Source organism: Gorilla gorilla, chromosome 2 (genome assembly GCF_029281585.2).
Source record: "Gorilla gorilla gorilla isolate KB3781 chromosome 2, NHGRI_mGorGor1-v2.1_pri, whole genome shotgun sequence".
In the NCBI taxonomy this organism is placed as follows: domain Eukaryota; kingdom Metazoa; phylum Chordata; class Mammalia; order Primates; family Hominidae; genus Gorilla; species Gorilla gorilla.
The window spans coordinates 24,659,890-24,686,729 of NC_086017.1; the positions used below are offsets into that span (position 1 = coordinate 24,659,890).

Here is a 26,840-nt window from a genome sequence, read left to right on the forward strand (position 1 = left end):
AGCCCAAGTAGCATCCCTGGTGGGATGGAGGTCTGGAGACTCAGAGTCTGTCCTGGTTGGAGCTTTCAGTAAACATTAAAAACAGGAACAGCAACATAGCTGCAGTATGTTCTCGGTGTTTTGTATATATCACTTCACTAAATCCTCACAGCAACCTAGTGAGGTCTGTACTGTTACTATCCCTGCTTTACTGATGAGGAAATTGAGGCACAGAAAACTTGCCCAGGGTTGTGTAGCTGATAAGTGGCAAAGAACCAAGTTTTGGAAATCTAGGCAGGCTGGCTGGAGTCTGAGCTCCTCCCGGGGTGTTCTCACCTTCGAGAGCTCAGTGTGTCACAGTCAGCAGATGAGGCGCTGAGGTGTAGAGATGAGCAAGTCATAACCCTGCCTTTGGCTGTAGACTTGTTGTGTAGCCCAGGACAGGTGCCTCCCCTCCTCTCTGAGCCTTGAGTTGTCCATCTGTGGCATGGGGGCATTGGGCTCCCCAGCTCTAGGAAAGGGTAGCCTTTCTCTGGGTCCCTGGGAAGGCCTGGGGTGTGGAGTGGCCAGCTGGAGCCCCGGGCCAGCCATTGTTGCCCGGCTCTGTCAGCCGCGGGGTGTGGCCCCAACACTGCCAGGCCCTCCCCAGGGAGGAAGTGTCGGTGTTTACAGGAAATGCAGGACAAGTCCTGGGAGGTGGGTGGAGGAGGGGCAGCCAGCCACTGTGAGCTCTGAAGACATGTGGGGCTGCGGGCGGTGCCTCTCTTCTCACCCTTTGGACGAGGCTTTTCGTTGTTGTGGAAGGAAAAAGTCCCACTTCCCGGGCAGCCCTGCCCTTCCCTGCGCCTCTTCCCTCCAAGACTGCCACACCCCGAACGCCTGAACCCCAGGACAGCTGACCCCCCTCTGCAGGGAGGCTTCTGGGAGCCATGGAAATCTGGTCTGCTTTCTCATCCTTCCCCCTGGCCCTCACTGCCCCCATCTGTTAAGTAGGTAACTTGCTGCAGCCTTAACACCGCAGGGCTCACTGCCCTCATGGAGTACAGAACCCAAATGGGAGAACCAAGATGCAAAAAGGCCAGGCCAGCCCCATGCAGCCCTGGAACCCATGGGGTACAGGTTAGGCACCTCACTTATACCACAAAAAGCTTCTTTAAGAAGTGTGTGAAAATTAAAATCTTGTAAGAAATGGGCTCTATGTTGATTATACTGATAGTATATAGGTTATTTTTTAAATTTATGCAAATAAAAAAGATTATAAATTAACTTATTGAACCTTGAAAGGTACCCACCCGTGCAAGTGTAGGAACTAAAGCTTAAGCCCCATTAGCTTAGCTAGTAGTCAGGGAAGGCTTCCTAGAGTAGGATGTAAGGGTTGAGCTGGCCTTGGAAAGGAGCGGACCCTGGGCCCTGGCTGGTGTGAGAAGTCAGATCAGCTCAGGTCAGCAAACACTTTCCGGGCATCCATTCTCAGCTGGGCTCTAGGGACCAGCAGAATCACATGCAGCCCCTGCCCTCAGGAGCAGCGTGGATTTATAGGGTTTAGAGCCCTTGGCAAAGGGTGGCATCCTCTGAAAATGCTTCTTCTGTGTTTGGAGTAGAGGAGGCAGATGGAGTTGGGGAAGACCACATGAGTGACATGACAAGAGCATGTGTGCACTATCATGTGTCTGGGTCCAAGTGTGAGGCCCTTCCCTTCTGGGCCTGAGCCTCAGTGTGTCCGTCTCTGTCTGGCCCTGTGTGATGGATTCCCTCTGTGTCCCCCATCCAGGCATCCCACTCTTGCCACAGGTGACGCTCCTGTTCATGTGCGTCAAAAGGCCTGCGCCCACCTGCCCTACAGGTGCTCTGTGGACACTCCTCTGTGTCCTGGCACCTCACACATTTTCATGCCTTGTGGGCTGGGAGTCCTGCTCTGCCCTGGTACTGCCCAGCACAGAGGAGGTGACAGTGAACCGAATGAATGGATGTGTCCAGTGTGTGGGTCCAGCCATGGGCCATCTGCTTGTGGTTTTGTCTGAGAGAGGTTGATGGAAGGGGAATATAGCAGAGTGGACCTTGGGCAGGTCATTTAACTTCACAGAGCCTTAGTTTCTCCAACTGAAAGATGAGTATAATAATAGTGCTTACCTCACTAAGTGGTTGAAAGTGCTTCTAACCCTCACTAAGCTGGTTGAAAGGATCAAACGAGATAGCCCCTGGGACGTGCTCAGCTCAGTGCTTAATAAATGAATAAATACAGTAGAGGTTGCATAGACTCATTGTCAGAGGGGAAGCTCTGAAACCACATTCCCTGTGTTCAGATCCTGGCCCTGAACTTTGCCTCTGTGCACCTGTTCTCCATCCGTAAAATGGGAGTGTTAATGTCTACGGGATACAGTGGTTGGGAAGAAGCCATAGAGCACCTGGCACATAGTAAGCCCTAAAAAAATGCTGGCTTCTGTGTCTGCTGTTGCTGCTGCTGCTGTTGTTAGTATTGGCTGGCTGTGTCTATGTGGAAGGGAGGGGTGGGAGAAGGAGATTGTTATTCAGACCACCACACTTGGAAACCACAGGCTGCCCCTCTCATAGCTCCTGGCAGCTTCAGATGTGGTGTGTGGTTATTAAATTATAGTGTCCTCTGTGAATCTCCAGCTGCTGCATCCTCCCCAGCTGCCTGGGGTAGGAGCAGTGACTCCCCGGCCCTTCCTGCTTCGCCTGTGGTCTGGGTTCCTCTGACTCCCAGAGCGGAGGTTGCAGGAGAAAGATGCGTCTGAGTTTCCTCCTGCTTTGGGCTGGAGTTAGGTGCTCAGGACCCACAACTGTAGAGCTCATCTTGCAGATGAGGAAACCAAGGCAGTCCCCACCACCCATCCTTCAGCATCAGCTGAACCTGTGGGAGAACCAGATCCAGCCTCTGGGGTGCTTCTCCCTCTCCCACCCCTGACCATATTCCTAGTGATTTAAAAGCGTGGCCTGGTGAGGAAGGAAGCTCGTTTGTCTCCTGATACTTGTCTGGCCACAGTGTTCTCAGCAGTGGCAGCACCTGTGATGCCATTTCAGCGTGAGCCAGGCACTATGTTATGTGTGCAGACAGAGAGACGCCCTCCCCCTGGGTGATGGGAGGAAGTTACCTCCATCAGCTGGGATGAGACGGGGAAACTGGGATAGGACAGTCATTTGTCGGGCACCTACTGTGTGCACTTCATGGAGGACACAGAAATGCATAGCAAGCCCATGACTGCTACCTTCAAGGAACTTTAATATAGGAACGTAAATTAACTGGAGTCGTTGTAGTAAACTGCAACGGGAGCCCCTCCTGCTGGAGAGACAGAAGGCTTCTTGGAAGAGGTGGTATTTGGGTTGGACCTTGGTTGGGGGGGCGGTGGTGGGTGGGAGGGATGGTGTTGGGCAAGTGCAGGGGAGGGTGGGAAGGAATTCTGTAACAGTCTTGGAAGGGGGATAGATGGGAAACTGCAAATGTATGCATGGGCCAGGGAGTTGGTTTGGCTGCGTAGGCTGGTCAGTAATGCCAAAGATGTGGCAGGAATCACTCGAGCAAAATTCCTCAGCTTTGGACATAAAATAAAGCCACAGCGCGTTGTGGAGAGAAGGGCTTCTAGTTCTAGTTCTCTTATTTTACAGATGGGGAAACTAAGGCCCTTGGAGGGGAAGGGGCTCACACTGGTGACAGAGGTGGGACCAGAACCCAGGTCTGTAAGCGTTGAGGAGCTCTGCCTGTTGAATTCAGACTGGCCTGTAGCTCAGACGGACTCTAGTAACATAAAACCAGCAGGTACTGTGTTACACAGGTCGTATACCTCATTTACAGATGTCATCTCATCTGATCCCTACATAGACCCTCATGGACCTTGGGAATTTAAGGACTGATATCATCTCCATGTTACAGATGAGGAAACTGAGGCAGGCAGGTTAAGCAACTTACCCAAGGTCATTGGGCTGGTAAGTGGCAGAACTGCGTCTTGGCATCAGATAGTCAGATCCCAAAATGTATGCCCTTTACCACTGTCCTCTACTGCAGTCCCAGAGATGACCAAAATGTTAGAGCCAGTGGTTATGGCTAGGCCAGGCCTGTGAACCAACAGTGTGGCAGAAATGCTGGCTCCAGCCTCTGCTGCCAGCATCACTACCTCAGGTTGCCCAAGGCACTTCCAGTATCCCAAAGACAGAGCCTGAGACACCATCACAGTGGTAGGTTTGTGGCTCCGGCTTACATATTGTTCTTGAATGTTACCTCTTTATGTTATAATTTTATGAGGTTTCTGAAGATCTTCTAAAAGTTTAAATTCCCCCCCCCCCCCCACCGGACTTCTGAGCCTCACTTGATTATCTGAAAATAAAGCCTTCATGGTCACAGTTGTGTTTCCCTTTTTCTCTTTGGCTAGGAAAAATAGTGTTTGCTCAGGTTGGGAGGAGGCTGAGATGGAATCAGAAAAAAACAAAATTCTTTGAAAATCCTTATAAAGCCACTTCAAACCCACTAGGATGGCTAAGATAAAAAAAAAGGCAGACAATAACAAGTGTTGACAAGACTGTAGAGAACTTAGAACCCTCATACACTCCTGGTAGGAACGTGAAATGATACAGCCTCTTTGGAGTACAGTCTGGTAGTTCTCAAAACATTAAATATAGATTTATCATATGACCCAGCAATTCCACTTCTAGGTATATACCCAAGAGAAAGGAAAATATGGCTATACAAAAATGTGTACACAGATATTCACAGCAGCATTATACATAATAGCCAAAAAGAAACAATTCAAATGTCTATCAGTTGAATGGATAAGCAGTATGATCTATCCATACTGTGGAATATTATTCAGCCATGAAAAAGAATGAAGAGCTGACACATGCTACAAAATGGATAGACCTGGAAAACACACTAAGTGAAAGAATCCAGACCCAAAAGGCCTCATACTGTATGATTTCATGTAATGAAATGTTCGGAATAGGCAAATCCATAGAGACAGGAAGTAGACTAGTGGTTGCCAGGGGCTGAGGGGCCTAGCAGGGAATGAGGTTTCTTTTTGGAGTGATGAAAATGTTCTAAAATTAGATAATGGTGTTGGTCACACAACTCTTTTAAATATGCTAATATACTAAAAAGCACTGAATTGTATTTTAAAGGGGCATATTTCATGATATGTGACTCATATCTCATTAATGCTGTTATAAAAAGAAAACAAACCCCTCTGAAACCATTGATGCTGCTGCATTTTAAGAGGAGGGGTGGGGATGTCTCTGGTCAGAAAACAAGGATGAACTTTTGTTTTTACTTAGTGAGAAATGGAAATTGAATTTTTTAAAAAGTCTCTCCTTCGGTCATGTTTCTGGGAACCATTACAATGCTATCCCTTGGCTGACCCTGGGTGCAGGATGCATTCTCTCCGAGAGGCGTGAAAGGGAGCCTCACTTCAGACACGAGGAGGCACCAGGCAGGCAGCGCTCTCAGGGCCTGGCCCCCAGGCTGTGGGATGTGTGTGTCTGGTCTCAGCACACAGTTTCATATGTCTGGGTGTTTTGTGCTTTGACCCATGAGTCCAGCCTCCACCTCAGTTTTATAGATGTGGAAACTGAGCCTCCCCAGGACAGCCACGACGTAGCCCAGATGACGCAGGGTTTACTGAGGAATCCAGGACCCCCAGTCCTCTTGGGCTGTTTCCACAGTGTCACATTTGTGCTGTGTTTTGTCTTCGGTGGTCCCAGTTACAGTGCAAATGATAGCTCCATCTGCAAAGATTGCAATGTCCCTGTGAGGACAAGGAAGCATCAGAGCAGAAGGGGTCACCAGGGGAAGTCCTGGAGGGACTGTTTAGTACTGGGAAGGTGCTGGGGCGCTGAGGGGTGAAGGATTCAGCAAAGGAGTGGAGTGAATGTCTGAGGGTTTAGAAATCCCTATCCCGTATCCAGCCCTCCCCTCCGCCCACTTACAAGCTCTTCCAGCTATTCTGCTAATTGGGATACTCATTCTCGCCAGCCTGTCTCCTACATTTCAAACTTTCCAGCTCCCAGAGAGCTCAGCCCCGAAGCCCCGTTCCCCTCCCTGCTGGGCTGGTGAGCTTCAGAAAGGTCCCAGCCTGTCTCGGAGGGGCTGGGAGGGGCTGGGAGAAGTTACGTCTGCAATCTGGCCCCATTTGCATGAATCTCCACACCAGTGAGGATGGAATTTGAGGTTGGAGTGCCCACTGAAAGATTCCCAGGGGGAAAAGCGTTCCTTTTTTTTTTTTTTTTTTTTTACGAGTTATTAGGCCCTTTTGGCTGTGTTCAGAGTTATGGCTCCCAACGAGCGTTACGTAGGACGGAATTAAATGGTCAGAGTTGGACAGCACCAGGCCGGGTTACATAGCGTTCATCTCCCCACGTGGAGGCACATATCCTCTTACCACTCTAGGCTGCCGAAAAGGACTAGGCTCATTTGGAGCCTAGTCCTTTGGAAGGACATTTGGAAGGTCGTTTAAGGTAACAGCCTCTGAGCAGCTTTAATTGATATTCCCTTTACAGCACAAGTGGACTCAGAGGGTGGATACAGTCCCAGGGAGACTAGGCGGGGGGTTTAGAACTTGGCCCTTCTGCAGGCTCTTCAGAGCTGGCCAGAAAGGACCTGCTGTATGTCAGGCCGTGGTCGCTTTCACCATTGTGTTCTTATTGACTCCCACCGTGAACCTCCGTAGTTATCACCACCTCATAGGTAAGAAACAGAGAGGTTGAGTGGCTTGCCTGAGGTCACACAGTGACTCTTTTCTGTGTGATGCCAACATTCTGGGCTACTTGGTCACTAAACTTACAATGCTGACCACCTGGCCCTTTTCCCGTTTTCCCAGAATGTGACTCTCCAGGTAAACTTATTGAGTGGTGGGACCATATTACTCCTGTAATGACCACATGCCCAGAATTTCCTGGAAAGATCCCATTCAGGGCACAACTGACCACTAGTCCTTTATTTTTTGTTTTTTTTCTTTTACCTATTTATTTATTTATTTATTTATTTATTTATTTATTTATTTATTGAGACAAGAGCTCACTCTGTCACCCAGGCTGGACTGCAGTGGCGTGATCATAGCTCACTGCAGCCTCGACCTCCTGGGCTCAAGTGATCCTCCTGCCCTAGCCTCCCAAGTAGCTAGGACTACAGGTGTGCACCACTGCACCTAGCTAGTTTTTTAATTTTTTGTAGGTATGGGAGGTCTTGCTATGTTGCCAGGGCTGATCTCAAAGACTCCTGGGCTCAGGCAATGCTCCCGCCTCAGCCTTCCAAAGTGCTGGGATTACAAGTGTGAGCCAGCAGACCTGGCCCTCTTTTATTTTTTAAATTGACAATAATTGTACATATTCATTAGGTCCATAGTGATGTTTTGATATATGTAATTTATAGATCAGATCAGGATAGTTAGCATACCATCATCTCAAACGTTGATCATTTCTTTGTGTTGGGAACATTCAATATCCTCCTCCTAGCTATTTGAAACTATATAATATATGATTGATAACTGTAGTCCTCCTACAGTGCTACGGAACCCTAGAACTTATTCCTCTTATCTGGCTGTATTTTTTATTCTTTTACAGATCTCTCCCTATCCTCACCTTACTCCTATCCTTCCCAGCCTCTAGTATCCTCTGTTCCACTTTTTACGTCTATGAGGTTAGCTTTTTTTTAGTTTCCACATATGAGTGAGAACATGCAGTGTTTAACTTTCTGTTCCTGGCTTATTTCACTTAACATAATGTCCTCCAATCCCATTCATGTTGTCACAAATGACAGGATTTCTTTCTTTTTTATGGCTGAATAGTGTTCCGTTGTGTATGTATTTTCATTATCCATTCATCTGTTGTTGGATACCTAGGTTGATTCTGTATCTCAGCTACTGTGAATAGTGCTGCAGTAAAGATGGAGGTGTAGATGTCTCTTCCATATACTGATTTTCTTTCCTTTGGATAAATGCCCAGTAGTAGGATCGCTGGATCACATGGTAGTTCTATTTGTAGTTTTTTGAGGAATCTCCATGTTGTTCTCCATAGTGACTCTACTGATTTACATTCCCATCAGCAGTGTAGAAGAGTTCCCTTTTCTCCACATCCTTGCCAGCATTTGTTATCTTGCATCTTTTTGATAATAGCTATTCTAACAGGTGTGAGATGATATCTCATTGTGGTTTTGATTGGCATTTCCCTAGTGATTAGTGATGTGGGCATTTTAAAAATATACTTGTTGGCCATTTGTATGTTTTTTTTTCGAGAAATGTCTATTCATATCATTTACCCATCTTTTTAATCAGATTGGGTTTTTGTGTGTGTGTATGTTTTTTATGTTAAGACCTTTGAGTTTCTTATCTATTCTGGATATTAATCCCCTGTCGGATGAGTAGTTTGCAGATATTTTCTCCCATTCTGTAGGTTGTCTTTTCACTCTGTTGATGGTTTCCTTTGCTGTACAGATGCTTTGTTGTTTGATATAATCCCATTTGTTTATTTTTACTTTTGTTGCCTGTGTTTTTGAGGTCTTAGTCATAAAATATTTTCCCAGACCAATGCCCTGAAGCATTTCTCCTATGTTTTCTTCTACTAGTTTTATAGTTTTGGGTCTTACATTTAGGTCTTTGATCCCTTTTGAGGTTGATTTTTTTATAGCATGAGAGGTAAGGATCTAGTTTCATTCCTCTACATATGGATATTCAGTTTTCCCAGACCCATTTAGACTGTCCTTTCTCCAATGAATGTTCTTGGCACTTTTGTCAAAACATTAGTTGTCTGTATATATATGGATTAATTTCTGGGTTCTTTATTTTGTTCCCTTGTTCTGTGCATCTGTTTTTATTCCAGTGCCATGCTTTTTTGGTTACTATAGCTTTGTAGTATATTTTGAAGTCTGGTAATGTGATGCCCCCAGCTTTATTCTTTTGGCTCAGGATTGCTTTGGCTATTTGGGTCTTTTGTGGCTCCATGTAAATTTTAGAATTTTAATTTCTGTTTCTGTGAAGAATGTCATTAGTATTTTGATGGGGATTATGTTGAATCTGTAAATTGCTTTGGGTAAGTATTGTCATTTTTACAATAGTAATTCTTCTGATCCATGAGCATGGAATGTCTATTTGTTGGTATCCTCTTTGATTTTTTTTCATCAGTGTTTTATGTTTTTTCTTGTAGAAGTCTTTCACCTTCTTAATTAAATTTATTTCTAGATTGGGCTTTTCTTGTAGCTATTGTAAATTTTGTAAATGTAGTATTGTGATTTTTTTTTGTAGCTCTTGAAAAATCGTTCTCAGCTAGTTTATTGTTCATGTATAGAAATGCTACGGATTTTTATATATTGATTATGTATCCTGCAACTTTACCGAGTTTATCAGCTCTAAGAGGTTTTTGGTAGAATATTTAGGGTTTTCTATATATAAGATTATGTCATCTGCAAACAGGGACAGTTTGACTTCTTCCTTTCTAATTTGGATGCCTTTTATTTCTTTCTCTTGCCTTATTGCTCTGGCTAGGACTCTCAGTAGTATGTTGAAGAATGGTGGTGAGAGTGGACACCTTTGTTTTGCTCCAGTTCTTAGAGGAAAAGATAAAAGCTAACAGTAAGATGTCAGCTGTGGATTTATCATATATGGCCATTATTATGTTGAGTTACTTTCCTTCTGCACCTAATTTATTGAGAGTTTTTTTCACGAAGGGATGTTGAATATTATCAAATGATTTTTCTGTCCTTTAAACTCTTGAAATAATGGTTAGAAATGTCATCCTTTTTTTTTTGTTCTAGAGACAGGGCCTTGCTCTGTCACCCAGGCTGCTGGAGTGCAGTGGTGTGACCAGCAGCCTACACCCCCCCCAGGCTCAAGCAATTCTCCTGCCTCAGCCTCCCAAGTAGCTGAGGCTAATAGCTATAGGGATGAGCCACTACATTCAGCTAATTTTTTTTTATTTTAGAGACGGGATCTCATTTTGTTGCCAAGAGTGGTCTTGAACTGCTGGCTTCAAGCGATCCTCCTGCTTCAGCTTCCCAAAGTGTTGGGATTACAGGCTTGAGCCACTGAGCCCTACTGAAATTTCATCCTTTTGGCCTCCAAACTATCTCTCAAATGTCCTTCCTCACTTAACATACAGCAAAGTTTCAGATCCTTGGTCCTGGTTTGGGGCTTGAGAAAACAAAGGCACTGAGCCCTGGGCAACCGGGAGACTTCAGCAAGGAAACAGATATGAAGTTGCCTGTAAGTCGTAAGGTACTGTAGAGATGGGGGCCTTTCTACTGGTTCTGAACCACCCTTAGTGTCCGCTAGAGAGCAGAAAGATACCAGCTGATGGAAGGATGGGGCAGTCTGCATTTTCATTGTTCTGATGGGCTATTCTGATAAACTTATTTCGTCTGTTGCTGTCAGGCTATGGAAACACCACCACTAGCTAATATCTAATGAGGACCTTCTTTGTGCCACTTCTGAGTGCCTTTGTTGCATTATTTCAATGAATCCTCTAAATAATCTATACCTATATTACTCTCACCCCTGTTTTATAGATGAAACTGGAAAAAAAAAAAAAGCTGAGACACGGAGAGATTAAGAAACTTGCTTGAAGTGGCACAGCTGGGATTCCACCCAGGCAGTCTGTCTGAGCCCACCCTCTCCACCTCTGAGGCCAGAGAGTACAGTAAAGTACCCAGAGTACAGTGCAAAGTACAGTGCAAAGGTGAAGAGGATAGGCTCAGAAGACTTCGCTCTGTACTCTCTCTGGGCTCAGAAGTAATTTGCACTGTACTGTGTCTGAAGCCAGAGAGAGTACTTGAGTCATCTTTGATCCCTCCATGTGTTAGCTCCATGAAGTAGAAGCTGAGCCGTATTTGGTGAGTGAGTGTGAGGGGATGGGTGAGAAGGATGGATGGCTGAGTGAGTAGTTGGAAGGATGGCTGGAAGGGTGAGTGGATGGTCAGATGTCCAGTGTCCTGAAGCGGGTGGGTGGGTGGGTGGATGGATGGATGGATAGATAGCTAGACAGATGAATAGATAGATGGGTGAATGAGTGGATGGGTAGGTAGTTGGGTTAGAGGGCTTTCTCATATGTAGTATATTGGTATGCTCAAAGAATCCACCTGACGATAACACCTCATCCAGTTATGATTATAATGGGCATTTTTACTAGAGAGACTATAGACACTGTACCCTCAGTACCTGTAGTACAGAGTCTAGAACCGACAGCTCGTAATAGGAATTTTTTTGAATGAATGAAAAACCAGGCAGGCACCAGATAGCTGAAAATATAGAGCCTTGCAGGCTTCCTTTGACCATACTGAGCAGAGTACTCATCTCGGAGGTTTCTGTTGGCAGACTGGGGAGATAGATATGATATGTAAGTGTTCCCAGTCTTTTTCCCCAAGGGAAGACGTGGTTACTTGCCCAGGACACAGTTCTGCCAGGTCTGTCAGAGCATTTGGGAAGAGGTTAACATCTATCTCTCAGAGGTGTTTCCTTGCCCTGTGTATGATCAACCTCATAGCAATACCAGGGTCAATGGGAGCAGCCGTGTTGACAGCCTTGGTTTTAGTATCAGAACGTTTTGATTTGTTTATTTTACTGCTGACTTCTGTTTAAGATAGGGTCTGTTGCTGCCATTTTTTCATTGACTCTGCAAAGGCATTGGATCATACTTGCTCTTTCATGTTGGAAGTGCATATTTTAAAGACATTTCTAGACCTTTAAAAATGTATTACTATAATTTTTGATTGACAAATCATAATCCTATACATTTATGGGGTACAATGTGATGTTTTAGTATATGTATACAATGTGGCATAATTAAATCAAGGTCATTAACATATCCATCGCCTTATCATTTTTATGGTAAGACATTTGAAAGTTACTGTTAGTTGGCCAGGCACAGTGGCTTGTGCCTGTAATCTCGGCACTTTGGGAGGCTGAGGCGGGCAGATCGCTTGAGGTGAGGAGTTCGAGACCAGCCTGGCCAAGATGGTGAATCCCTGTCTCTACTAAAAAATACAAAAATTAGCTGGGCATAATGGCTTGCACCTGTAATCCCAGCTACTCGGGAGGCGGAGGCTCAAGAATCACTTGAACCTAGGAAGCAGAGATTGCACTTAGCAGAGATCACATCACACTGCACTCCAGCCTGGGTGACAGAGCGAGACCCCCCCCCCAAAAAAATAATAATAAAAGAAAGAAAGAAAGAAAGAAAAGTTACCCTTACCCAAAAGAAAAAGAAAGAAGAAAGGTTACTCTTATTTTGAAATATGTAATACTTATTATTGACTGCAGTCACCCTGCTGTGCAGTAGTCTCAAAACCCATTCCTTATGCCTGTTTGAAACTTTGTACCCCTTGATCAACAGTAAAAGCACATTTCTTTTTTGTTTTGTTTTGTTTTTACAGCTCAGTGTACAAGATTTTATTTAGTGATATCTGAATTTGGTTCTATCATGTGTGGCCCACATTACAAGTTCCATCTGGGTCCATTACAACTCGAACCACTCCCCTGCAAAAAGGGAAAGAAACTTAGAAAATCAACAACTGTTTCCATGTCATTAAATATATTCATATATAATAACCATAATATATTAGTATGCATTGGAAAGGGACACTGACCCAAACAATACGTCGTGGTCACAACTAAACATTTACAATTCTGAGTGAACAGAAATTCAAAACACAGGAGGGGGTCAAGGGAGGAGGGGAAGTGCATCTGGGAGCAGGGAATGGGAAGAAATGCCCAATGACAGGAGTGGGACTGGCTTGGCTTTTGGCAGGGGATGAGGCCCCACAAGTCCACATTTTGACACCCCTAGGTATGCCGTGGCTGTGGCCCACAGGAATGTCTTGTCATGGACCATGGCCCAATGGCCCCATCAATGAGTCTGGTTTGTCCACTCTCTGGGCTTCAAGGGGGCTTCCTTTAAGTGTTGAGAGCCTAAACGTCTTTCACTTTCCTGAAGGCAGGAACCAGCACATTTCTAATGGTGACTTATCCCCATTTGTTGTACTCATAATTCCTATATAGGACAGTGAAATAAATGAGCCAGAAATATCAGAGCGCCTGAACCTTTGCCCCTAACATCTGTTTTAGTGATCTTTCTGGAAAACAGAATCAGATAAAGAAGTAGAATAAGAGGAGGGCCATCTGCATGGGCTCCACGACTGCCGTGGCTGAGGCTGAATTGAGGATCAGAAGTAACCAGGTTCATCTGTGAGGTCTGTGCACCTCCAATGTGAGCAAGATAACTTTAGTCAAACACGTTATTATAATTTAATAATTATACGGTTTATTTTAAAGTGTTAAAAGGGTCCGGGTGTGGTGGCATATACCTATAATTCCAGCTACTGCGGATGCTGAGGTGGGAGGATTGCTTGAACCCAGGAGTTAGAGTCCAGTGTGGCCAACATAGTGAGACCCCTTTTTAAAAAAAAAAAAAAATTTAAAAATTAGCTGAACGTGGTGGTGTGTGCCTGTAGTCCTTAACTACTGGAGAGGCTGTGGCGGGAGGATTGCTTGAACCCAGGAGGTTGAGGCTGCAGTGAGCTATGATCATACCAGTGCACTCCAGCTCAGGCAGCAGAGCAAGACCCTGTATCTAAAAATAATAATACATTTCAAAATACAGTGTTAAAAGAATACAGCATATGACCTCACAGGTATTATCACTTAGGATGAGGCCAGAGTTGGTAGCAAGTGTTATAAATGAGTTAACTTAAAGAAAACATGAGGCAAATGATAGAACAGCTGGAGGCAGCAACGGCCACGCTGAAGACGGGGGAGTGGCTCGGGTTTGGGAAGCACAAAGACAGGAAGGGACAGGAGAATACAGAGCTGATCGTGAAGAAAGCTGACGTTTATTGAGTTGTCATGTGTTGGGAACTATTCTGAATGTCTGATGTTATGTAACTCACTGTGAATTGAGCACTGCTGAAGCTTGGAGAGGTTAAACACAGCCAACAAATAGCCAAGCCAGAATCTGAACCCAGGAAGCCTAACTCGAGAGCATGAGCTCTCATCTCCGCACTCAGTGACTTTCAGAAGTAAAATAACAACAAAAGCAAAGGCCCACCCAAGACCCAACTCCACATATCACTGCAGTGACAGGCCCAACTGCATCTGCTTTCAGGTCTCTAAAAGGGACCAAGCATGGAGAGAGGCACCTTCAGAGGCAGTGTATGTCAGCTCAGATTTGCCGCGTGACCTCGAGCTATCTCCTTCCCCTCTCCAGGGGTTTGGCTTCCGTGAGCCTTCTCCCCCATATCACCCATGGCTCTGACTCATGGAAACCACCCCCTGCTTGGCTTGAGGCAGCGCCCCCAGGTTCTGTGATGCCCAGCAGCATCTGACGCTGGGGAGACCACAGCAGCAGCAGCAGGAGCTGAGGGTGCCCGCCTTGCCCTCCCCAGGTCCCGCAGGCTTGCTGGACAGGCTGAGCTCTTGGGGCCAAATCCCAGCAGCCCTGGAATGCCCCTGAAGAAGTTAAGCCAGGGGACAGCACGATCAGATTGGGTTTTGAGATGGTCACTATGGCCACTGGGTGGAGAACAGATTGGGTGACAGCCAGGGTGAAGTCAGAGAGCTCAGGAAGGCACCAGTTACAGATGTTCAGGTGGCCTGGCCAGCAGAGGCTGTGCTAGAGATGCTAGATGTATGGTTGGGAGGTATTTGAAGGTAAGCCTGGGAGGAAGGTAAGCCTGACGCTCACGTAGTGGCTGTGCTAGGAGACACTCGGGTTTCTGGCTTTCTGCCTGGCATGCACCTTGCTTTTGGATGCGGAGGAGGCGTGGTAGGCGTGCTGCTAACTGCTGCATCCCTCATCCTTACTGCTTATCCTGGATAGAGCACCACCTGCTCCTGCTGCCTGAGGTGGCTGTTTCTCTCAGAAGGAGGGCAGGACTCCACTCCAAGTCTGCTGGAAAAAGGGTTGCAAATTGATGCAGGCAGCTCTGGAGGGAGGGGAGTGAGGGTTTTGTGAGACCAGTCCATGCAGTCACTTTACTGAGCCTGACCTGAGCTCTGCCGAACAGGTGAGTTGTCCCTGACCTTTAGGCTGGGGACCGCTCCTCAGTGGAGGGAGCTTGTGGCCCTTGGCAGCACGGTGACTTGCAGCGGAGGTGGAGGTGACCCTGAGACAGGAGGGAGGCTTTGGCACACCTCAGCAAGCCTGGCGGGGTGTTATTTCTTTGTATACCTTGGTAGTAGGTATATGGCTTGTTTTAAAACACCTCGTCATTTGAAAGAGAAGGCCAGAAGGCAATGTTTTTGAAAAGGAAGAAGAAAGAGGTCTGACCAGAGGGTAGCCTGTTGGCTAGTAGGTTGAGTCGTGGCTCAACCTTGGTGAGGACTGGGTTTGCCTCTGTACACAAGTGTGCAGCCACAGTCCCCGCCTCCAACCCATTATGTCAGTGGAGGCCCAGGCAGAGACAGGCCACCTTGTCCTTGCTCTGTCTGGCCCTATAGCCCCTTGTGGAGCAGGGGACCCTACTCTGGCCTTGGCAGAGCCCCAAGCTGCTTAGGCTACAGGTACTCTGGGGTTGGGTACCTGCGGTTCTGGCTCCTATGAAAGATACTTGAGGAGCTCCAGGATAGGCTCCTAGCTCAGCTATTCCCTAAGGCTGTCTCTCCTCCCCTGATGTCCCCCACCCGCCTCACTTCCCCCTGCCTGGGCCGGGGCCTGAGGGAAAGCTTGGCCCAGGCAGTCCAGGAAGTGGCTGCTCCCTTCCGTCCTGCCATCCGTCAGTCATTCCAGTATCTCATCCAGGCATTCCCAGAGGGCAGGAGTATTTGGTAAGGATTTAATAAGACCAAATTTTGAGTAGGAAGAAAGGTTTGTGAGTTGTCTGGGGCCGCGTTGCCAATGGCAAGAGGGAGCCACTGAAGGTTTTTGGGCAGGAGAAGGGCAGTCTTTTGTGGAATAATCAGTCTGCTGTGTAGAGAGAAGGGCTGAGAGCCCCCGCTGTGGGGATCACAGTTTGTGATTGTGCACGAGTTGTTCACATTTGAGGACAGGGACCATGTCTGCTTCACTCACCAGTGTTTTACTCGATGCCTAGCCCATGCCTGCTTAAAGCAGACAGTCAGTGAATATGTGCTGACTGCTATGTTCATTATTTACTGGCAACACCTGTGGAGAGTAGTCACAGGCATAGAGATATGAGACTGTCACACCTAGATGAGCTGTGATGCTCACAGCACCTGCCAAGAAGGTGAGACAGGAATCCTTGTTGCTATGCAGCTGAGTGGGAACTGATGCCCTGAGCTATGTCTTGTCTGCAATCTAGCCGATGGCAAGGCTGGGACTAGGGGCTGGAACACATGTCCTGGATTCTGTCCACCACATCATTGCATCCCTTACTCAGGCCCAGAGCACACGGCCACCTTAAGGACTAACCCTGCCGCCTGACCAGGCCAGTCCAGATCCCAGACCACCCAGATTCAACATCTCCTGCCCGCATCCTGAGTGATTCGGGCCTTCCTCTGGCAGGGGAGGCTGCCCCCTGTCTGCAGGGAAGTGAGTCTGTCTTAACGTGTGCAAAGGCACTGGGCAGCAAGAGCCTGGTGTGTTCAGGGCTCCAAATGGAAGCCAGTGTGGCTGGGGGTGGGGAAGTAGGAAGTTTGTGCCTGAGTCTTACTACTTGTTTTCTGTCCCCATGGCATGAATGGGACCCCTGGTAGGTTCACTTTGCCTATGCTAAACAAAAAGCTCTAACCCTTCTTTCCCCTGCTCTGACCCAGCGCCTACACAGAGCCCTACAAAGTCTGTCCCATCTCGTCGGCAGCCCCCAAAGAGGACCTTACGTCGGATGAAGAGCAGAGAAGCTCGGAGGAGGAGGACAGTGCTTCAAGAGACCCCAGTGTCACCCACAAGGTAGGGCACCCCACAGGTAGGCCATGGGCATCGGAGACGTGAGGGTGGAGAGATGGCTGTAACAGATCTGCTCCTTCTCTTGGTGCGGACGGAGCTGTTTGCAGATAGCTGGCCCCAGCAGGATGCAGGGGCTGAGACACGCACCATCAGGGCTCTAGGAAGCATCGCCTTCTGGGGACCGGCCTTGGTGATGCAAGGGCAACTGCTCATGCCGGCATCCACTGGAGTCTGATGAAGTCTGGGGTTTTCTGGAGCCTTTGTGGTTGATGTGGAATAGAGCTGCCTGGTTTGAATGAAGACCAGCCTATCTTCTAATGACCTTGGACACCCTGGGCCTCAGTTTCCTCATCTGTGAGGTGGAAATCATGAGGGTGAGATGTGTTAAAGGCTGTAAGGGAATTTTGTGAACTGAAAAGTTTTAGATGAAAGCTGGTTTCCCTGGCCCTGCAGCAGTGCTGTGAGGGGATGGAGTTGCTGGAGGGAGGTTGCTGTCTAGAGGCTGATGGTGAGTTGGGGGCCACGTCACAGTGAAGACCCAGACCTCATTGCTGGGCACGGGTGCATCAGTGCTGATGGGGATAATATACACTCTCTATTGGACACTCATGGTGAGCCGGCCTTCCCCCACTCACTGACAAAGTCCCAGCCTTTCCATACACCCCTTCTCAGAGTCATGAATCCTTTCCCACAATATACATTTGCAGAAATGGGCAGAGGTGAAGAACGGGCCTAGGGCATGTGACTGGTAGGTGGCATCCCAGGAAACATCACGGGGTGATATGGGGCTCAGACATTTGTTCTGCGGGGGACACGACCACTGCAGGGAAATGGGCTAGGAAGGGTGAAATGCCCCCACCCATCCCACCCATCTTCCAGGCCATGCCTGCATGTTGAGAGGCGACTGGAGAGGCAAAGAGTGAAGCGCCCGCTTCTCCCGCTTCCCAGCAGACCTCAGCACCTCTTTCTGCACCTGCCTCCCACTCTCCATCATCCTCCCCTTCCAAGCCTAGGTTAGTTTTGCTACATTGATTAAAGACCATTGCAAGGGAATGCACTCAGCACAGGTGCCTGACACTTACCAAGCATTGGCCAAATGGGGATGTCTCATTTTCTCTCCACAAAGGTGATTTCTTTTAAAAGTCCATTGATCTCTTCTGGACTGTGTTTTCATAAAGTTGCCTACCAAGTTCTACAGGAGCCCTCAAGAGAGTTACTCCCCTCTTCTCCTGCCTCTTCCCCCGCAGTCCCTTCTCCCTCCAGTGGCTCCTTCACACCCTCCCCGTCCCCTTCCCCTCTCACTCATCTCCCCGCTGCCTCTTCCTCTCTAGGTACTGAGCCACGTATCTGGCACTGTCCTGAGGTTGTCCATGTTTGCCATCTCCTTGACTCCTTACAACAACTTCAAAGTTGGCACCATTATCCCTGTTTTACAGTTGAGGACACAGAGGTCCTGAGAGGTTAAGTAACTTGCCCAAGGCCACACAGCTAGTGAATGAAGGGGTCAGGTCTCAAGCACAGCTCTGGCTGGCTCCAAGTCCAGTGTTGTCTGTCACTGTGGGCCTTCTCTGACCTCTCCACTCCTCCTCCTCTCCCAAGAAGGAGTGTTGTCTCCTTGTGGAGAAGGGAGGAGAGCCTTGAGTTAGTCGTGCCCATTTAGAGATGATTTTGGCTTTTCTGGGCATCCCTGAGGTCATGGAATCTGGGAGCAGAAAGAGATAGTTGCCATCAGAGATTTGGTCCCCACCCTGAAACCAGGAATTGGGTACTGGCCGCGAGAACGTCGGAGGGCTGATGGAGCAGTGGAGCCCACCATGTACAACTCTCTGTACCTCAGAGTCCCCCCCCCCCCGCCTTGTGATGTACCCCACCATGGTCACTGAGTTCTCTGTTAAACCCTCCTCTGGGACCCCCCATGTCTCTTCTTCCGGCTGTGTCACTGCAGGCCAGTCATTCCCCATCTCTGAAAGAGAGCACTAATAGTAACTGCGGGGCTGTGGGAGGGTTGAATGGGAACACAAATGTGAGCGTGCCGGCCATACAGTAGGGGTGCAGTAATTATCTATTGTTTCTGAATCCTTGAGACAGAGGGGGAGTATGGAAAGAGAGGGCCTGTCCTGCTCAGAACCATTCTAAAGGTATGAATGTGCAATTCTGGGGCCCTGGACATTGGCTATTACCCAGGATCTGGTCTCCCGGCCACTGCTTGGACAATCCCAGGAATAAGGAGCTAGCAAGAGGTAGAGCAGCCTAGGGACTAAGAAGTTCAGACTCAGCTTTGTCCCTTGCTGGCTGAGTGACTTGGGCAACTTCCTGACCACTCTGCTCATAGGATTCCCCATCTGTAAGGTTGGGACAGTAGTAATAGTACCTGCTTCAGAATAGTTACGAAGGTAAATAAGTCTAAGGAGACCTAGAACAATGCCTGCCACTCAGTAAAAAAGCATACAAAGGTCAGAGCTTTTGATTGAGACTAGGAGCCTGAACAGGGAAGCAACCTGCCCAAGTTCAACCGGGACTCAGCAGTGATGCACTGGGGTCATGAAGCTGGGGCAGCCCTGCCATGGACAGGGGTCCTTCATGTGTCCTGCGGGGGCCAGAGCCAGGCAGAGCCTGTGGCCAGCCAGAGCGAGGCCAGGGTCAGAGGCAGGAGCATCCGGTCATCCCAAGAGCAGGGAGGGGGTGGGTGAGTCTAGGCTCATCTTTCCAGCAGGTCAGTTCACTCTCCAGAGTCCAGACTTCTCATCAGCTATAGAGTTGGACATCCGTGCCCTCCTCCCCCTCATTCTTCTTTATGAGGCTTGCATTATACACCAGAATTGAAGTCGAAACCTACACTTTAATTGCACAAGGCATGCTCTACCACGGAACATGTAAATCACTGGAGATGAGGGTGAAAGTCCCCTCGAACTCTCATTCCTATTCCCCATTCCCTTAAACACACAGTGTATTGTTTTGTGGGTTTGTTATTTTTACATATGTGATATCAAACTATAAGAAACCTGAAGTAACTTAGTTGGGTTCCTTCAGTAATATCCCAAAGGTATTCCCACATTGATACATAGAGTTCTGTGTTAAATGTTTTTCTGGCTGCATAGTATTCCATTTTCCAGATGTGCTATGGTTTATTTAGCCATCTCCTCACTGCAGTATGCTTACAGTGTTTCTAGTTCCGTCAGCATTGCAGTGAACTTGTTCACACACCTCCTTATGCACATAAAAGATTTTCTGAAGGGTAGATCCCAGAAGGCAATCAATGGACCAGAGAGCAGGCATATTTTAAATCTCCATATCCACTACCATGTAACAGTCCCCCAAGAGGCTGAGACAGCAGACTCCCTGGCCACCCTTGGTGCCCAGAGCTCCCCAACCACGGAACCACTGTGGAGATGGGAAGGGAGGTTTCCCAAGTGACTGACCTTCCCCACTTTTCTGCAGGAAGATTTTTGGTAGGGTGGGGGTGGGGAGAAGGGTCATGTCTCCATCCTCATTTGTCTTCCACTGCGGTTTAGAATTCAGTTTCTCCAAAAGGCAGAGACCTCTCATCTCCATGCCCTAGTCACATTGTGTGGGACGTGGGAGCAAGATTTTCTGTCTCCACCACCTCAGAAGAGCAGACCAGGGAAGGTGTGAGTGAGGAGTGGTCACCCTGTGGGCCCCGGGAGGTGTTTTTGGGGGTGCAGTGGTGAGCCCTACCCTTCCTGGATGTTTTGGAGCAGCCAAGTCATGATAGGAGAGGTTTTGGGAGCAGGACAGGAGGCTGAGCCCCACTGGTCCACCCACATGTCTGACCTCTCCTGGCTCCCACTCGTAGACACACAAAGGCTGTAGGTGGAAGGAAAGAGGAAGGGAGAGAAGGAAAGCAAGAAAGACTTAAAAATAGCTCTCCTTATGAAAGGAGACATTCAAAGACTCGCTGACGTGTCGGCCCTCCCTGACAATGAGTCTAATGGGGCCTTTTCAGGCTAAATACCAGCTCCCCCGAGACCAGCCCAGTAGCCAGCAGCCCCTCCCAGGGACCCCCTCCCTCACCTGAGTCTCATGGCCACATTTGTTTCCCAGTCTGGCCTGTTTCTGAAACAGACCCTTCCTGTCGTCACGCCCTCTGTGGCAGGTCTGCTCCTGCCCAGCCGGGCCCACATGCCCAGAGCTCTGCTCTTGCCGGGCCGGCTGACCGGTGTCCCTGGTCCTTGCACCTGTAGCCTCACCTTGACCATCCGCCCCCAATTAAAGGGTCCACCTGAGCCCTGGTTGTTGCCATTGGACCAGTCCCCAGCTGGGGTTAAACACCACCATGCACTTTCTCTGTGCTATGGACTTCTAGAGCTAGATTCACAGCTGCACACTGGCTCCACTGCAAACGCTTGCTTCTCCTGGGCCCCGGGGAAGGGACTCTGAACCACAGCCTGTGCTTCCCACTCCCAGAAAACAATACTCATCTCCTAGTGAACATGAACTTCCTCCACTGTCTGCCTCTCTTCTGTCTGTATCTTCACTCAGTTACTCCCAGTCCCTCCTCCTCTTCCACAGAAACTTATTTATTAAGTATATACTGAGCGTCTACTCTGTGCCTGCCTCATTGTCAGGGAGGACCAACATGCAAGCACCCTTTCAAGGGCTGAAGACACAGCAATGACAAGTCAGACCAGTCCCTGCCTGCCCTGTTGGAGTTTCACATTCTAGAGAAGGGGATGGAAGGTAAACCAGAAAACTCCTAAGATGGGATTAGGTGGTAACAAGTGCTATAAAAAACAAACTGGCGGTCAGGCACGGTGGCTCACACCTGTAATCCCAGCACTTTGGGAGGCTGAGGTGGGCGGATCACGAGGTCAGGAAATCGAGACCATCCTAGCTCACATGGTCAAACCCCATCTCTACTGAAAATACAAAAAATTATCTGGGTGTGGTGGCACGTGCCTGTAGTCCCAGCTACTTTGGAGGCTAAGGCAGGAGAATTGCTTGAATCCGGGAGGCAGAGGTTGCAGTGAGCCAAGATCGTGCCACTGCACTCCAACCTGGGAGGCAGAGGTTGCAGTGAGCCAAGATCGTGCCACTGCACTCCAACCTGGGCGACAGAGCAAGACTCTTTCTTAAGACAACAACAACAATACAAACAAACAAACAAAACTGGCTATGGTTGTGAGGAACAGAGCTCCTGGGATTGGGGGTGGGGGCATCTTAGACACAGAATGCCTTCATTTTTCCATTTTTAAAAAATCGTGGGAAAATACACATAACATCAAATCCACCATCGTAACCATTTTTAAGTGTGCAGTGCAGTGGCATGAAGCACATTACATTGCCATGCAGCCATCAACACCATTCATTTCCAGAGCTTTTTCCTCTTCCCAAACTGAAACTCTGCCCCCTTTAGACACTGACTCCCCATTCCTCATCCCCTATCCCCTGGCAGCCACCGTTCCACTTTCTGTCTCTATGAGTTCAGTTACTCTAGGGACTTCACATGAGTGGAATCCTACAGTATTTGCTCTTTTGTGAGTGGCTTATTCACTTAGCATAATGTCCTCAAGGTTCATCCACTCTGTAGCATGGGTTGGAATTCCTTCCCCTTTAATACTGAGTTTGATTCCATTGTATGGGTGGACTGTATTTTGTTTGCCCGTTCATTCATTGACAGATGCATGGGTTGCTTTCACCTCTTGGCTGTTGCGAATGGTACTGCTGTGAATGTGGGTGCACAGATCTCTCTGAGACCCTGCTTTCAGTTCTTGTAAGTATATGCCCTGAAGTGGGATTGCTGTATTATATGGCGATTCTGTGTTTAGTTTTTTGAGGAACTGCCATATAGTTTTCCACAGCAGCCACACCCTCTTAACATTCCTGCCAATAGTGCAGAAGGGTTCCAATTCCCAGGGAGGGGCTCTTGGATGAGGAAGACACATCTGTGAGGGAACGGAATGGCATGAGGGAGCCTGAATGGCATGAGGGAGCCCGCACTGTGAAGCCCTAGGGCAGAGCCTTCCAGGCAGAGGAGAGCAGTGTAAGGGCAGGAGGGCGGGGAGAGTCTGTGAGCCAGAGCCTAGGAGGTCATTGTGGCTGGAGCAAGGTGAGGTTGGGGAAAGAAGGGGGAGCGGGAGCTGGAGAGATTCGTCAGGTCTTCCCTCAGGCCATGGCCATATTGAAGCCTCCCTCACTCCTTCACCTCCCTTACTGCTGTCGCTGGTGCTGCACAACCCTCCTGATACCCAGGAGCCAGGCCCCCTTCCGCCGTCCACTTCAGACCCCTCTTACACAAGCCCTGAGCCTCAGCCCTGGTGGCCTCACCTCCTTGGGAACAAACATCCACTTCCCTGGGCTTGCCTGACAGTCCTCTCCTGGTTCTCCTTCGTTTCTGACTGTGCAACTCTGTCAACTCTGCTGTCTTAGGCATTTCCCAAGGCTCCACCGCCCCCAGCCCCCATCCTTCATTCTGTGCCCTCTTCGCCAGCAGCCCATTCCAGCCATGGCCAGCCCTACGCAGGTGGCATCCCGAAGCACACCATCTGGCCTGACCCCAGACTTGAGCTTCTTGGTGCCCTTTAGGGACCTTCTTGGAAGCCCCACAGATGCTTCAAACTCAACACATCCCATACCGAGCTCATCCTCTTCCCATCCCCGGCCTGCCTGCTTCCTGTGTTTGCTATTCTGGATGTTAGCACCCGATGTGGAAGATCTGAATTCCTGACGTGTCATCTTCTTATTGCCATGTCTTAATCACAGATCAGAGAAAATTCAGTAGACACCTAGTTCTTCGACCAGACATCATGCAAGGTACAAAACGAGTTCTGTCTGCTCCTTAAACCCACCTTAGACCCTTTGCCATTGGAGTTTCCTCCACCAGAAGTATGCTCCCTGCCCTTTGCCTGGCTGGCTACAGGTCTCAATTTGAATGTCACCTCCTCAGAGAGGGCTCCTAGATCTTCTGCCATGCTCTGTCGCAGCATTCCTGGCTATTTCCTTATGCTGTAGTCTTGTTCTTCATTCCTCTGTTTTCTTGCCCATCGTTTGCCTTTCCCTGGCAGTCGTTCCCAGGAGGGCAGACGCTGCGTTTATCCTGTTCATGGGTGCGTCCTTGCTGCCTAGTACATTAAGATATAGTCAATGAATATCTTCAAATAAGTTAATAAACAAATGAATACATTAGACCCAGTTCCTACATTTACATAAGAAAAACAAACTCGAATGTCTGACAGTTTAATAAAATGAAAACACTTGTTTGGTTCTGTGTAACTTACTCTGCACAGTGAGTGATGGAGCTGGGAGTCCAACCTGCATTTTTAATATTCCTGTTGCTTCACCCTGGCTCCCCCATAGCCATGCAGAGAGTGCTGCATTTCAGTACAGTAACACAAGAGACATTGCAAGGCGGGTGACAGAGGAGAGGGAGGGAGGCAGACACAACTCAGAGGGGGCGGGAGAGAAGAGGGGCTCCAAGGTTCTGGAGGGCGTTGTGGGTACGTGTATGCCTCACACACCTTGCTGAGGTCCTTGGGGGGCTTGAAGGCAGCCAGGGCCAAAGGGCTGGGCAGGTTAGGATCCCCTGGCCCTGGGACAGCTTGTTCTGTGGCTGAGTTTCCTCAGTCAAAAGGGCAGTCTCAGACATGCCCTTTGCCCTAGTGTTTGGGATGTGGGCCACAGGTGATACTCAGTCTTGCTTTCTCCTTCTTGACTTGGCGGTGGTCACCCACTCTCTCTCTTCATGGCCTATGGCCAACGTGCCATATGTGGACCAACAGCACCCTAGCATCTGGGGGATCATTAGAAACACAGTATCCCAGGTCCCACCCCATACTTGCCTAACCCAGATCTGTCTGTTGACAAGATCCTCAGTGACTCACGTGTGCTCACTTAAGTCTGAACTCTGGCCCATGTGCGGCAATCACCCAGTCTATGTGGAGCAGTTGTGGTGCCCTCGGCTCTGGGAGATGCCACAGAAGAAGCTAATGGGGTCCCAACTTTGGGGAACTTAACAGTTGAGTTGGAGAATGAAAAAGCAATTCAAGTGATGATCTTTAAACTTTCTATTCATATTTTATGTACTTCTCTGAATGTTGTATGTCACACTTTAAAAAAATAAACCAAGGTTGCACATGAGATGGAAGGGTTATGGAATTTAACTGAAAAATGGCAAGATCTTTAAATTTGGAGAAGAGACTTTATTTCTTATAAGGGGTTACAGCCTGTAAGGTGGCTGTTCTCATGGGCTGGGAAGTGTAGCCTCTGGCTAAAGCCTTTAGCAGGTGCTCAAAGCAGGTACTCAAAGCACCTGTTTGAGGGAGGGAGGGGTAAGACAGGAATTTATGCTTGCAGGGGTTGGACAAGTTTACATATTCAGCAAATTATAGGAGGAGCTGTGGATATTCATAAAAGAAGACAGTGTGCACGTGTGATAAGCAAGCATGCATGTTGCATGTGTCCCATGTTCACCTTGGGGTGGAGACTTAACATTTAAATGTATTACAGTTAGGCCTTATATGTCAAAAGACGAAGCAGGGGCGGCATGAAGGCACTCAGTGCACAGCCTCCTCAAACCAGCCAGAGCCAGTCCATGGTGGGTGGTCTCTTATTAGGAGAAAGTCATAGAAATCAGTCTCTTGTCCAATCAATCCAATCAAAGCTGTAGCTTGGCTGGTAAAACAGGGGGCTTAGTCAGTCAGTGTCTGATGGTGGCTGAGCTGTAATTGTTTCAACATTGCTTATCTTGAGGCCAGTGCTTGTTTAGCTGCTGGTGAAAAAGAAAAACCACATGGCAGTGAGAACATAATTCATTCTTTAAGTGTGGGGTGCATGGCTTAACCCTTGCCTGGCACAGCCTTAGGTCTTGTTTATAATTTGGCATCATATTGCCACAGATTCCGTTCTGTCAAGTCTTATGATCTCTATTTTAACATTAGTGCTGGTCAGATGTTGTGTCTAAACTGAAAGAGGGAAGGAGTATAATGATGTGTGTCCAACCTCCCATCACGTCATGACTGGGAACTCAATCTTTAAGGTTTTTCTGGGGTCCCCTTGATCAAGAGGGGGCTTGTTCAGTCAGTTGAGGAGTTTAGGATTTTGTTTTTAGGTCTCAGGGGCAACCCTCATGCCCAGCTGTGTGAACTAAACCATGAGCAGTGGAAGGGGTCTATGTTGTAAGAGTCAGAGCAGTCAGGAAGGCTTCCAGGAGGTGGTGAGGCCTAAGTGCTCCTTGGAAGAGAGCAGGACGTAGTTAAGTAGAAAGGAGGAGAAAAGTTTATAGGAGGCAAGAACAGATGGGATGAAGGCATAGAATCCAGCCATTAGCCGGCTGTTTGAAGTCATGGATGGACCTTTCCGGAATTAACTGAGATGGGGAGGGCTGTGTCTTGTTTGAGCCAGCACTGGCCCTTTCTTGCCATCAAACATGGGGAGCTGCTAATCACAATCACAGCCGCTCTCTTAGGATTCCAGAAGGTGAGAGAGCTGAAAGGAGCATTTAGAGACCACTGTTTCTTTTCACTGTGGCAAGAACGTTTAACGTAAGAGCTACACTTTTTTTTTTTTTTTTGGAGACAGTTCTGTCGCCCAGGCTGGAGTGTAGTGGCATGATCTTGGCTCACTGCAACCTCCGCCTCCCGGGTTCAAGATATTCTCCTGCCTCAGCCTTCCGAGTAGCTGGGACTATAGGCTCACGCCACCACGCCAGACTAATTTTTGTATTTTTAGTAGAGATGGGGTTTCACCATATTTGTCAGGCTGGTCTTGAACTCCTGACCTCAGGTGATGCACCTGCCTTGGCCTCCCAAAGTGCTGGGATTACAGGTGTGAGCTACCGCGCCCAGCCAGATCTACACTCTTAATGCCCATCCTTTGGTGAGTGGATAAGGAAAATGTGGTCTGTGTATACAATGGAATATTATTCAGCCATAAAAAGGAAGGGAATTCTGCCATTTGCAACAATGTGAATGAACTTGGAGGGCTTGATGCTAAATGAAATAAGCCAGTCACCGATGGACAAATACTGCATGATTGCACTTACATGAGGTGTCTAAAATATAGGGCCAGGCATGGTGGCT

The 26,840-nt window shown here is 48.2% G+C and overlaps 1 protein-coding gene across 1 annotated transcript in view; it reads left to right on the plus strand.

Annotated features, from left to right (window-relative positions):
- The window catches only part of FGD5 (FYVE, RhoGEF and PH domain containing 5), a 124,215-nt gene that overhangs the window by 36,802 nt on the left and 60,573 nt on the right, over positions 1-26,840 (plus strand). Inside the window, exon 3 of the mRNA XM_031009545.3 lies at positions 16,677-16,809. Coding sequence (XP_030865405.3) covers positions 16,677-16,809 — 133 coding nt within the window. The remainder of the gene's footprint in view (positions 1-16,676; positions 16,810-26,840) is intronic.